Raw genomic sequence first — 14,079 nt, 5'->3', positions numbered from 1 at the left:
CCCGATTACCCATTCCCGTTATCCTCACTTTACGTCCCTAAAACAACATCTATCTCAAGGGACCTAATCTAGGATTTTCATCGGGACGGACATTACTGCTAAGGGGTTTCCTCAACAATAGATATCCTAAAGGCAACCATGAGGGGGATAGAGTACACCGGTGAACACATCGTTCACAACACCTACAGGTTATGAACCTGCTAGCGTTCCACTGGACTGTCTAGAAAGAGTCCGTGGTCGTTATCCATACTCCGCTGAATAACTAGATCAACAACAACAACATCGAGGCCTCTCATCTGTTTATTTCACACCAACTATCTACCCATGATCTACCCAACATATTAGTAGATAAAAAAAATATATTTTTATACATAGTTTAAAACCTGTATAGCATTTTCATTCAATATATATTCCACATAACAGATGAGGCACACCCACATAACACGTATTTCATAGAAAGCAATTCAGATCTATGAGATGGGAGAGAGTGAATATACATTCACACACATAACAACAAAATTATACACATAACACGTATTTCGTATAAAATACTTCATAATCATGCGTTAGAAGAAAGTAACTACTCACACATATAAACAACAATATACTTAATACACTCGAACCATACTTGTATTATTATCGTGTTTATGAAAGGTAGTATACACTCACTTGATCAGAAGATGATCGGACAGCACTACGACTTGTAGAAGTAGTAATCCTCAGCAGATCTGGAAGATCTCTACAAAAATCGAACTTCTCGCGGGCAGAGCTTCGGCTCGGGAACCTCACTTCTCGGGATCTTTGGGATCTCGGGACTTGCTTCGGGGCTCGAGAATGATACCGGGGCTTCGGGGTACTTCTGGCACACAAATCGATGCAAAACGGGAGAGAGAAGAGAGAAAAATAGCAAAGGAGTCGGCTGCCCTCGCATCCTATTTATAGGAGGCTGGAGCCTCGGAGTACGCGGGGCGTACTCGTCCGAAGTCGTCATGGCGTTCGTCATTCGAAGAACTCAAGTGCGAAGGTCGTCATGCTTCGCTGTACGCGGGGCGTACTTCGGATATGCCCGGTGACTCCCCTTCGGATAATACCGGGTTTAATAATTAAATTTAAATACAAAATATTTAATAAACTTCGGATATTCATATCTTTTTCATACGAACTCCGTTTTCGACGTTCTTTATATCCACGCGAAGGTGAGACTACGCTCTACAACTTTCATTTAGACTCTGTCGGCTAATTTTAACTTTATTTTTATTATTTATTTTTAATAGGCCGGGACAGAAAAACTTCGTTATAATTTCATAACTTCTTCGTTTGACGTCCGTTCTCGCCTAACTTTTTATCGCTTCGATACCAACAACGAGACCTTCGATCCTCGTTTAGATTGCTTCGGCTAAAAACCGCTCGATCTCAAATCGAGTATTTCAGGCTGCATACCGCTAAGCCGAAACTTCAATAACTCATAACTTCCTCATACGAAGTCAGTTTTGGGCGTTCTATATATATTCGGAAACCTCGTTTCAACTACTACAACTTTATCCAAAGATATCAAGTTTATTTTAAACTTAAATTTTGAAGCTTATTTTTATTCTTAATTAATCAAACCACATAATTAAGCAATTATGCACAAAACACATAATACTCAAATAATAAAATCTTATTATTTTAAAACGGGTTACAAAGGTTAACCTAGACTATTATATCAACATTAATGACAAGCCCAGAAACACAGGCGTTACAAAGGAGCTTGGGGAAAAGAAGAGCTGGTGGATCTGACTCTACTTCATCTTGGCATCATTTTGAATGTAACAAGTCGTTACCTTGACTTTTCTCTAAGCTAGATCTCTTCATGCTAGGTTTAGGGCTATTTCTAGGTTATTATGGAGTTATTTCGCATATTGGCCATGATTCGAAGTTGAAACTTCAGATTTGGACTCCTTTAGGTCCCAAAATCATAAAGCTATCAACTTTACCTTGTATTTCCCTCTCACCATGCCCTAAACCTCATTCTAGACTTGGTTTTGGTGTTCTAAGCCTCTAAGACCTTGCATGCATATAAAGTTTTCAACTTTACGTGGAATTTGTGCCTTAGGAAGCTAGATCTACAATTTGGAGCTTTGGGGTAGCTTAAAAATGTTTGAATGCGAAATGGACCGAGGTCAACTCGTCGAGTCCGATGAAGGTTGGCCGTTGTTGGTTTCTGCATGAACTTAGCGAGTCAGTGAGAGGACTCAACGAGTCAAATAGGGTTTTTTCGACTTTTGGACACGGATGGACTCGACGAGTTGGTTGGAAACTCAGCGGGTCAACTAGGGTTTTCACGGTTTCTCGAGTTCCGAAAGGAATCGACGAGTCACTGAACTGCACTCGACGAGTTGGGTCAACATGGACTATTGACCTTGACCGTTGACTTTAACTTTGACCAAGGGTTGACCAGTTTGACTTCTGGGGGTATTTTAGTAAATTGGGATTTTATGGAAGTGGTCTTATGGTGAATATAGGTGGTGGAGTTCGTGGCTGTGATTCGAGAGTTTGATCTTAGCACTACAGTTCGATATTTGTGAGGTGAGTTCTTCTCACTATATCAACAGGGTCTAAGGCACCGATGCCGACCCTTTTCAGATTTGTATCCGGGTTATTGCATGATATGCTTATTGATTTACATCCTGGTAGTTAGGATGGTGATATGCTTAGTGACCTGGTTAGGTCGGTATCCTGGTATATATGATGATGTTATGTTAGTGACCGGCTAGGTCTGTATCCTGGTTATAGGATGTTGCTATGATTAGTGATCTGTAAGATCAGTTTGACTATTATATATGCTAGTGTATGATATTTTATGTGCATATGATTGTTTGATTGAGGGTTGGGTTGAGGCGGTCCTACTTTGTGCTGAAGGCTAACATACCCAGGGCGGTCTGGATAGACTGTAGGCCCTGCGAGGCGGTCCAATCAGGTCGAAGGCCCGACGAGCGGTCCGGATAGGTTGTAGGCCTTGTGAGGCAGTCCAGACGTGTCGAAGGCTCGGAGAGCGGTCTAGATAGGCTGAAGGCCTACGAGGCGGTCCAGTCAGGCTGAAGGCTCATTATGCATGTTATGTGTTTATATGATATGATTATGATTGTATGGCGTTGGTATTTTGGGGGAACTCACTAAGCTTCGGACTTACAGTTGTTGATTTTGTTTCAGGCATTTCTGATGATCGTAGGAAGGTGAAGTTGTTATCGTACACCTCCTTACGGTTTATGATTTGATTCTGTGATACTCTGACATTATACTATTAAGAAAACAATTTTTGTAATAAATATTGGTTTTGAATTGTTTTAAAAAGTTAAAATCTAGCATGATTTTTATGTATGTTACAGCTTAAATTAGTAAAGAAAACTATAGCTTCCTAAAATGATAAAAGCAATCAATTTCTTAAAAAAAAAGTTCATTAACTTATGTATGTAGAAATTCCAAACATTTCACATTCCCTCAACACAAATTTACATTTTTTTTTTGAAAAATGACAAATTTATTAGAGCATGTAGATCAATGGCGTAGCCAAGATTTTGTTTTAGAATAGACAAAATAATTCTTAAAATATAACAAAGTAGCAAAATATTTCAAATGGTAAAAATATGTAAGAATATATGATTTTAAAGTAACTTGTTCGTTTAAGTTGAAATGTAATTTGATTTATTCAAAAATTTGTTGTCTCAAATCTTTAATCGACGTGCCTAAACAATTAAATTATTTTTTTCATTATGAATTTAAGTTTTGAATAGGGTGGGTCATGACACAATACACAACGTTAGCATTTTTATTCAAAAGAAATATAAATTTTATATAATATATATTTCACTTCAAATTTGTGTGTGGTGGGTCAAGGTCTACTGTTGCACCTATAACTACGCATCTGATGTAAATTCTATAACTAGAAAAATTGAAATTTCTAACTGCTAAGGATGCTCCGTTAGCTAATCAACAAGGATAGACTAAACTGCACAAATGGTCCATGTGGTTTACTCAAAATTGCCACTTTGGTCCAAAAAAGTTTAGACTAACACCAGAGGTCCAAACTTTTCCTTTTGTTACGAGCTTGGTCCAATTTAGTTTTAACTTTTTTATAATGACGAATTTGCCCCTGAATTTATCCTTCGTATTTTCTTTTTTGAATATTTTTATTATAGAAATTAAAAAAAATATTCACCACTCTCTCTCTATACCCCCCCCCCCTGTACGTCAAAATGTTTTACCCTATGATACTATTTGAAGAACCCAAACCATTACCAATAGAGGTGACGACTGAGGAACTCCTCCTCTGAATCTAGAATCTGATCTGATTCCCACACCACCATCCTCTATCTATTGTATCTCAAATCACCATTCCTACACCATCGTGATTGATTTGCTTCACACATCACCATCTCCAATCTGTTTCAAATGCCACTTTTATGAAACCCTAGCATCACTACCCTTCTCATAGGTCTCTTTTTTGAACATCGATATAACCGGAAACTTAGCGTTCACCCGATTCAGAGAAAGAGGATAAGAGAAGAACTTATCTGCTTCTAATTCAAGTTTATTGATGATTAACAAGGAACTGCTTCATTCGAGTTTGTTGTTGTTTGGTTTGCATGGCTTGACAAAGAACTGTTCAACTGGAGGTTTGGAAATGGTCATCATTGTTGAAGCTTGAGAAAGCACATCTGAAAAACATGAGGTATGTTATTCAAAATGTTGTTTTGAAGAACACGAGGTATGTCGATCATACCAGAGAAGACGAACTGAGAAAGGGGGTGACGAATCTGGTGGTCGTTCAACGACAGATCGAGTCGGATCGATTTCATCATCAATTTCTACATCTAGATCGATTTCTACATTTTGGTTCGGTTTATGAATCTGCATCTAGATCGATTTCCTGGGTTTTTTCATATTGCTTTATGGGCTTTTGTCCATCTAGATTGATTCTAGAATCCAAATAAATTTTATGCATTATTATCTTTTGATAATTCCAATTTTTAGGGTATTTTCCATTGAAGTGTTCTTGGATAATTTTCTAGATTTCAGATGATTTCATGTTTTGGATTATATTCAGTTAAACAGTCTTTTGATTGAATCAATATGTTGAATGAATTTTGTTTTTGATTCAAAATAAGTTTTAATGGAGCATCGATGTTAATTGTGAAAGACCGGACCTATATTTTAATGGTAATCAATGTTTTTTAATCTGATTTTTGAAATGGTTTTGGTGATGAACGAAGATGAAGATTCAAAACTAAATAAAGTCGATAATATGATTGTCGAATGATTAGAGTAACTGATAGTTCAATGTTGTTTCTTTGAAGAAGATGCCTTAAGATTTTGAAGCTTGTACTGATTTCGATGATGGTGTAATAAAATTAGAAGAAAATATATGGCCCAATTTAAAAATAAAATAAAATGTGTTCATGGCTTGAGTTGTTGTAGGGGAAGAAGACCATGGAGTAGGTTTTTTTTGTCTTATGAGAGAGAGAGAGAGGGGGAGAGAGAGAGAGAGTCTTTTTTATTTTTCTTTTAATCAGAAAAAATTTAAATAAAAAAAATAGAAAAAAAAATAGCAAAGATGAATCCGTCATTTTAAATATTTTTAAATTAAATTTAACTAAAGTCGCAACAAAATGAAAACTTTAGATAGTTCTAGCCAAAAAAAAATTTGGACCAAAATGACAATTTTGAAATTTTGGACCAAAATGACAATTTTGAAAAAATAACATGCACTATTTGCGCAGTTTAAACGCCAGGATAAGGAAACTTAAGTTCGATCTCTACAAAGAGCCACATCTATCTTTGGGAAAAAAATTTCATAATATATGTATGAATATTATGTTTCTTAAAAGGAGTAATTGATTTTATTTTATATGGAAGTAAGAATAAGAAAAAATGACACTGGTAAAGGAAAAGAGAGTGCACATCCCAATAACGAAGAGCGACAATGAGATGAGACCAATAGAAATATTGAATGCAATGATGCTGTTCCGGTTCCACAACACCCATGCAAATTCAAAGCTGAAAAGGAGAACTCCACTTATCCATTATCACGTGGGTCCAAGTCCAAATCCAAGAACATACATACAAATATTCTTGCATTATTTTATTAATACATTATTATATTTTCCCCATATACCACATTTGTCATGCATTATGTAAAAATTACATGAATAATGCAATTGGTGTCGAGCATGCATCACAATTACTATATATAAAATTTTCAAATTAAATTTAAGAGTTAAAAGGTTAGCTAAAAGAACAAAACAGATCGAAAAACGCCAAAAATGTATTTTAAATGGATACAATTTTATTAAACGATTTAGATTATTAACCTAATAATTTAATATTTGTAACATATCTGGCACACTAAAAAAATGCAGTTTTGTTTCAATTTCTCAGAATATTTCATGAATCATGGGTATTTTGAATATTGTTTTAATTAGCGGATACGGTTTTCTAGCAGATATTTGCTCCTAATACATGTTTAAAAATTAAAAGCAAGTTTCTTCTAATTTTGGAACGTGCTGTTGTCAACGAATACAAAATTTGGCTTTTCACACGAAATTAGAAATTAGAACCATGAATTGAATCAAACAACAGATACAACATAGATTATAAGAAACATATGGGGTAAAAGCATATCCGACAAAACTTATATTATTCACAAGAAATATATTATGATTATGATGATAATCTCTCATATTTCTCCCCCAATTTTTGACATCAAAATTTAATCAAATGAATCTAAAAACACCCTCCCTCCCTTCCAAAAGTATATATAAGTAATATATATATATGATTACCTTTTCTAGTAATATTAATAAGTAGCAAAATTAAAGGAGTATATAATATAATATAAATATAAATTAAATTCTCTATTTTAGCCTTTCCATTCCATGCACTGCGAAGTGGGGCGGGTCTTCTGGGTACCAGCATTAATCGGGCATGGGGTCTGAACCGGTGGGATCATGCAATTGTACTGCAAACACAACGAACTGCTCATAGGAATCGAAGCCCTCGGATTAATCGGCATTCCGGTCAAAAAATTATGCTGTAGGTATAACAACTGTATGCTGCCGGCCATCAACCGGTCCACAAAAATCGTCGGAACTGAACCGGTGAACCGGTTGTTGTTCAGGTAAAGATTCTGTACGGTTGCGAAAAGTGGAGACACTTTTCCATACAGCATATTGTGGCTAAGATCAACGGTCTGTATTGAAACCGAGCTTCCCGGCTGGACCGGTCCAGAAAACTGGTTTCGCTCGAGTTGGAGGTTGGTGATTGGGAAACTGAATATGCAACCCGGGATTAGACCGTTGAATTGGTTCAGGCTTAGGTCTAGGTAGTTTAACCGGTTCAGTCGAGATATCACACGGTCTACCGTACCAGAAAACCGGTTCCAAGATAGGGAAAGGTATTGTAACGAAGGAGGGAGTGAACCAGGTGCAATCGAACCGGATAATTCGTTGTGTTTGAGGTCCAGCCGGGATAGAGTTTGAGAAGCAAAATGAGGAATAGAACCGGATAGATGATTGTGACAGAGGATAAGATTAGTTAATGATGGTAAATTTCCAATGGCCCAAGGAACACCACCGGTGAGCTGATTGTAACTCAAATCAAGCGTCCTCAACCACCGAAGCTCACCTAATGTCGCCGGAATTTCATGGGAGATAAAATTCCGACTAACTGCTAAAAACCGTAGATTCTTCAGTTGCGACAAAGTCGACGGCAATGCACCCATGATCCGACCAGGAACAACCGTAAACTCAGCGAGAGCAGTCAGCTTTCCGATAGCAGGATTAAGTCGACCGGATAAACCAGGAGCACCGGCGCGTGGATCGCCGAGGTTTAGCGCGACAACTTTTTCCCCTTCGCAGTAAACGCCGGCGAAATTACAGGGATCAGAAGTGAAATCCCATGAAGAAAAGTAATTAGACCCTGGCATATCCTCCAGCGATTTTCTAATCGATTGTAATGCTAAAAAATCAACAGGATCCAAAATAGCAGAACACAACCAAGACCGATGAAGAAGAAGAAGAATCAAGAAACGAATCACCCCGAGAAACCACATTGCCTTCCTCATAATCAAATTAAACAAAGAGATTTGAGAAAGAATATACAATCGATTGGAATTTGGAATATATATATAAAGGAAAACCAAAGAGGTTGACAATACTTTACCGTGAAGGAAGTGATTATTTCACTTTCTGGTGGGAAAATGTAGCCGTGAAAGCTTTAATGGAGAAGACAGCTATTAGCTCTGAAAATTTTATAGAAAGAGAGAGAGAAAGACAAAGAGCTGATGATGATGGTGGTAAATGGCTTGGGGGGAACGCAAACGCACATAGGAGGAGGTGGGGCGTCTTGGCTTCTTTGAGAAGGAGCAATGACTACTACTACATTCTCTTTGTTTTTATTTGATGAAAATTTGTTAATGTTAATTTTGGGGTTCTTTGTATGTTTATAGATGTGGGGGGTTAGGTTTGGGAGGAACCAACGGTTGTCCGGGCCTACGTGGAAGGTTCGGCGATGACGTGTCAACTGGGCTTAAGCGGTGGTGAACTGGACCAGTACCACGTGACATTTGTGGAACCTGCCACACTCATTTATTACATGCGAACGACACTTTTTTTCTTTCCTTTTATTACTTATTTTCACTTTTTCGTTTTCCTTGCTTAAATGCATATAATCAAAATCAATATTGCCTAAACTTTTTATTTTTATTTTATTAATATAAATCGAGAAGATAGATAAATTTTACATATATATTTTTTTAAAGTAATATGGAACAATATATTTGGGTATTGTTTATTTCTAATAAAAATACATAAAACTTCCTAAATCAGTTATTCAAATAATATAAGTATTATTCTAGTTATATATATTTTTTCAATGACATTTAACACATAAAAATATGGTATCAAATATTGAACATAATTACATCTTTAACTTGACGTACATATCCCCTTATCTAATAAATAAGAACAATTTTGCCACATGATATTCTATTAGCCTCCTCCTAATAGATTTATCCCGCCAAAAACATCTAAGTGAATTTCCGATATTACCCTCTTCTTCCTTTCTGACCAAGCCCTACTATTCGGTTTCCTCCTCTCCACACTTAAATCAAATTCAAAGTTCAAATTGAAATCCCTGTAAAATCAGCAATAAATCATTCGCGAAATCAATTTATTACTTCCTTTTTTATCTCCCAGTTTCTATCTATAACAGAGAGGAGTCGAATCAGTTTTGCTCATGCAATTATACAAGGAATATGATTAGGTTTTCAAAAATCTCTCTCTTTTAACAAAACTTTACGTTGGTCATCTTCACCACCACCATCTTCCCTCCTTCATCATTCTTTCAGTGGTTTCTTATTTTACCTCTCTCGCTCAAGAATTCTCCTTCGGAATGAGGTAAGAGTTTGATCGTTCGTTGCTGGTAAGTTTTGATTTCTAGGGTTCTTCCTTTATACTTATCGTCAGATTCATCTCATCAAGCTTCCATTGATCAAGTAACTTCCTGTAAAATTTAAATTCATCCTTTTCTTGAATTGCATGTAGTCTATTTGTTCCTTATGAAGTTCAGTTGAAATCGATTAATCTAGTGTGGTTTTCATGTTAGAAATGTTGCGAATCAAGGAGTTAATATCGATTCTTGCAAAACCCTAAATTTCTTATTAGGAATTTTAACCTTTTCATTAATCAGTTAACGCATGTTCTTCTAGATCGGAATAAAAAAACGGAAACTAAATTATTCAATTATGTTGCTTGTGCGAAATCTATCGCATCTAACTTACACAATGTTACTTCTATATATGTCTCTGAAGCTAATCTGATTATAGGACATGCATAATAAAGTTGCTGGTAGTTTCAATCGATCAATTGCATGATTTTTGTTTCTTGCATACTAATTAGTAATTGCACTAGCATAACAAAATGCTTATCTAACTATGTTCAGTTGAAATGTGAGCATGCCTTTAGCATAACATGTTGATGAATTCCGATACATTTCACATTTGTTGTAATTAATTATGACTTTTGTGGTGGCAGATTCGATTGCGTGTAGAGAATCTCATCAGTCTTGCAATGGCTGGAACAACTCGCCGATCAAAAGTCAAGGTTTTGACTTTTGTCTGGATCTATATTATGTATCAGCTACAACTAATTTTTATAAACCAAAGTGATTGTAATGATGATTTTGATTTGATGTCAGGATATGAGTGCAGAGGTTGTAGACAGCAACCCTTATAGCAGGCTCATGGCACTGCAGTGGATGGGTATTGTGGACAATTACGAAAGAATATGGGATTTTTCAGTTGCCATAGTTGTTTGTACTGACCCCATCTTTTCAATTCATCATTCTTTAGACTAAACTACCCTTCCATTAGAATCTCAATATTTCATACTTCATTTGGTTACATATTTCAATATTGTTCTTTGTACATGGTACTGGTGGGGTAAGGAGTGTTGCTGCTGAAATGCTTACAAGATATGAAACAGTGGAGTTAGCCAACATGAATAGGTTACTTTTCCTCCCTGAACAGGTGTGAATGTGATTATAATAATTTATCATAACATTGTTAGGGCCGTAAAGTACTTTTGTATATAAGTTGTAACATGTATATTTCTTAGGTTGGTATGACTAATACTGATGCTACTGTCCAAACTTTATCAGAAATAAATCTAAATGTCGTTCTTGAGGTAATATTTGAACCAAATTAATAAGATCACGTATATTTTTTGTAAGTTGTGACTCACTTTCACTGTCTAATTTGTTTAATATTGTGACATCCCGATTTTCACGGCCAGAAAAGACCGATTTGTTTATGCTTTGTTTTTAAAATCAGAATAATCTTTTAAAGAAAACGGTTGCGGAATTTGTTCCCAAAACAAGATATAATAATAACTTATCAAAACACTTCTCAAAGAGAATGTATTTTCATTTAATAATAAAACCTCGAGATGTCATGTTCCGCTACAGACATATAAGCATAAACAGAACTTACATTCAATTACACTAATGATTTATATCTCCTTTAAATCTCTCTGTGAAATATGTCTTCGTATCGATACCTGTGATACAAAGAAAACTGAGTGGGTCAGGCTTAGGAGCCTGGTGAGCATATAGGGTTTTCATCCCACAATGTTATATCATATATTTATAAATATAGAACATTCAAACTTGTACAATTTCACCATATAAAGGCAACTCTTATCCCACCCCATCGATCCTCACAACGACACGATCTAAACTCTCGTATCTAAAATTTTCCTCTTAACCTGATCCCTACTCACGGATCTAAAACTATCCTCATCACCCGATCCATACTCACAGATCTAAAACTAACATTTTCCCCTGATTCATACTCACGGTGTAACGCCCGTAGATCAGGGCTAGTCAATTTAGAGACGATAGGCGTCAAAAATGACTTTTTGATGGAAGATTATCTAGAAGGATTAATCTTAACCAAGTTGTAGTATATGTCACAAGGTTTCCGTGCATATAAAGAACGCCAAAATTCGAGTTCGAAGTTTCGCGACAGAACCGGCACGACACAGCGCGACGTAAAAAGTGAATTTACGTTAGAGCGATATTTAGCCTTAGCAATCTAAATGAAAGTCGTAGAATACGTTAAACCGTGAGCGTGCATAAAAAAACGCCCAAATCTGACTTCGTATGAGGAAGTTATGATTTTTCGAAGTTTCGACTTAGCGGTATGCAGCCTGAAATACTCGATTTGAGATCGAGCGGTTTTTAGCCGAAACACTCTAAACGAGAATCGAAGATCTCGTTGTTGGTATCGAAGCGATGAAAAGTTAGGCGAGAACAGACGTCAAACGAAGAAGTTATGAATTTATAACGAAGTTTTCCTGTCTAGGCCTACTAAAAATAAATAATAAAAATAAAGTCAGAATTAGCCGACGAAGTCTAAACGAAAGTTGTAGAGCGTAGTCTCACCTACGCGTGGATATAAAGAACGTCGAAAACGGAGTTCGTATGAAGAAGATATGAATTTCTGAAGTTTATTAAATAATTAAGATTTAAATTTAATCTTTAATTCGGATGTATATCTGAAGGAGTCAGCAATCTGATCCGAAGTACGCCCCGCGTACTGGCGTACGCGCCGCGTACCGCGAAGCATGACATGCCTCGCACTCGAGTTCTTCAGATGACGCATGCAGTGACGATTTCGGAGCCTTACGCCCCGCGTACTCCGAGGCTTCAGCCTCCTATAAATAGGATGCGAGGGTTCCGGGCTTATTTGCTCATTTCTCCTCGTTTTTGTGCCGTAGCTCTGCGTGTAAACCCCCGAAGCCATCCCGACACCCCGGATCTCATATCCAACTTAAAAAGGAAGTTTTACGCTCCCGAGATCCCGAGAAGTGCGATTCCCGAGCCGAAGCTCTGCCCGCGAGAAGTTCGATTTTTGTAGAGATCTTCCAGATCTACCGGAGAATACTACTTCTGCAAGCCGTAGTGCTGTCTGATCATCTTCTGACCAAGTGAGTGTGTAGTTACTTTCTTGTAACACATAAATATTAAGTATTTTCTATAAAATACGTGCTATGTGTATAATATAAAGTTGTTTATATGTGTAAGTGCATAGTCCCTTTCATCTTACACATAGATATGAAGTATTTTAATATAAATTACGTGCTATGTGTGCATATTGTTTGAATACTTGTTGTCTATGCTAGATGAATGATTTATACATGTTTTAAATGATTTAAACTGTATATTTATTTTATATCTACAAATATGTTGGGATAAAACATGAGTAGATGAAATAGTTGGTGAGTGATGAAATAAAATAATGAGAGATAGGTGATGATAGGAAGGTGATGATAGATAGGTGATTATGAATCGGTGATGTAGGATACTACAACCTTGTCTGACAATTTGGAGATGTAGTCATCTACCAGAGTATAGATGGCGACCACGGACTATTATAGACAACCCTGTGGAAACACCAGCAGGCTAGTAACCGGTAGGTGATGAATTACGAGTTTAGGCGATGTTGTAACTACGTATTCATGCGATGATAGTCTAACCCTTATTATGAATTACGAGTCCAGGCGATGTTGTGGCTAGGTATTCATGCGATGATAGACTAACCCTTATCATGATTTACAAGTCCAGGTGATGTCGTGGTTGCGTAATCATTCGATGATACCCTAACTCTTGCTAGACACATATTGAGGGAGTAATCCCCGGATTAGTATTGTCTATGCAATGTAGGCGATGATCCTTAGATAAAGTTCGTAGGAACAATCATATAAGGAAATACGATGTAAGGAGATGAGAAGTAAATATGATATAGGAGATGACCCTTGAGATAATATCTTTAGGGAAGACTAAAAGAAGATAATGGGGATGGGTAATTGGGTTGATTATTTGATTGTTTAAACATAATAACTATATTATTGTGGGTTGAAAACCCTATGTACTCACCAGGTTTCCCAACCTGACCCACTCAGTTTATTTATATCACAGATGACGATATGAAGTGACATTACACTGAGAGATTTAAAGAGATGTAGATCACTAGTGTAAATAATTGTAAGTTCTGTTTATGCTTATGTTTCTGTATTAACGATGACATCCCAAACGTTTTAAGATGAATAAAATACGTTTCTTCGAAAATGTTTTAATAACGTATTTATCGTGTTTTTCTGGGAACAAATTCCGCAACGTTTTTATGAAAAAAAGTACTCTGATTTTTACAAAGCATAAACAAAATCGGTCTTTTCTGGCTGTGATTTTGGGGATGTCACAGAACATGACATCCCGAGATTTTGTTATATAATAAAAATACATTTCTTTACAGAAATGTTTTGATAAATCCTTGTCATATTTTGGGAACAAATTCCACAGCTGTTTTCTTTAAAAGATTACTCTGATTTTAAAAACCCAGCATAAACAAATCGGTATTTTCTGGCCGAGAAATTGGGGATGTCACAGTTGGTATCAGAGCATTAGTTTAAGCGAACTAGGAATTTGTAGGAAATTTCTAGACTTAAACTTAGAATGCTAAGTAATGATTGTGAGGAGTGTGTC

At 36.4% G+C, this 14,079-nt stretch overlaps 1 protein-coding gene and 1 long non-coding RNA gene across 2 annotated transcripts; one reads left to right on the top strand and one right to left on the bottom strand.

Moving 5' to 3' along the window:
- Window positions 1–6,659: 6,659 nt before the first annotated feature.
- Window positions 6,660–8,451, bottom strand: LOC111892343 (LRR receptor-like serine/threonine-protein kinase ERL1). The gene is made up of 2 exons (XM_023888406.3): window positions 8,200–8,451; window positions 6,660–8,092 (listed from the first exon to the last, which is right to left on the bottom strand). The coding sequence occupies exon 2, from the start codon at window positions 8,087–8,089 to the stop codon at window positions 6,899–6,901; it is 1,191 nt and encodes a 396-aa protein (XP_023744174.1). The 5' UTR covers window positions 8,090–8,092; window positions 8,200–8,451; the 3' UTR covers window positions 6,660–6,898.
- Window positions 8,452–9,081: 630 nt separating this feature from the next.
- On the top strand, window positions 9,082–10,703 carry LOC111893054 (uncharacterized). The gene is made up of 3 exons (XR_008224187.1): window positions 9,082–9,434; window positions 10,071–10,139; window positions 10,234–10,703. It is a non-coding gene; the product is annotated as an uncharacterized LOC111893054 (long non-coding RNA).
- Window positions 10,704–14,079: the final 3,376 nt, after the last annotated feature.

Source organism: Lactuca sativa, chromosome 5, assembly GCF_002870075.4.
Source record: "Lactuca sativa cultivar Salinas chromosome 5, Lsat_Salinas_v11, whole genome shotgun sequence".
NCBI classification, from domain to species: Eukaryota; Viridiplantae; Streptophyta; class Magnoliopsida; order Asterales; family Asteraceae; genus Lactuca; species Lactuca sativa.
Note: the sequence above shows the minus strand (reverse complement) of the source record. Positions and strands in the feature narration are given on the sequence as shown.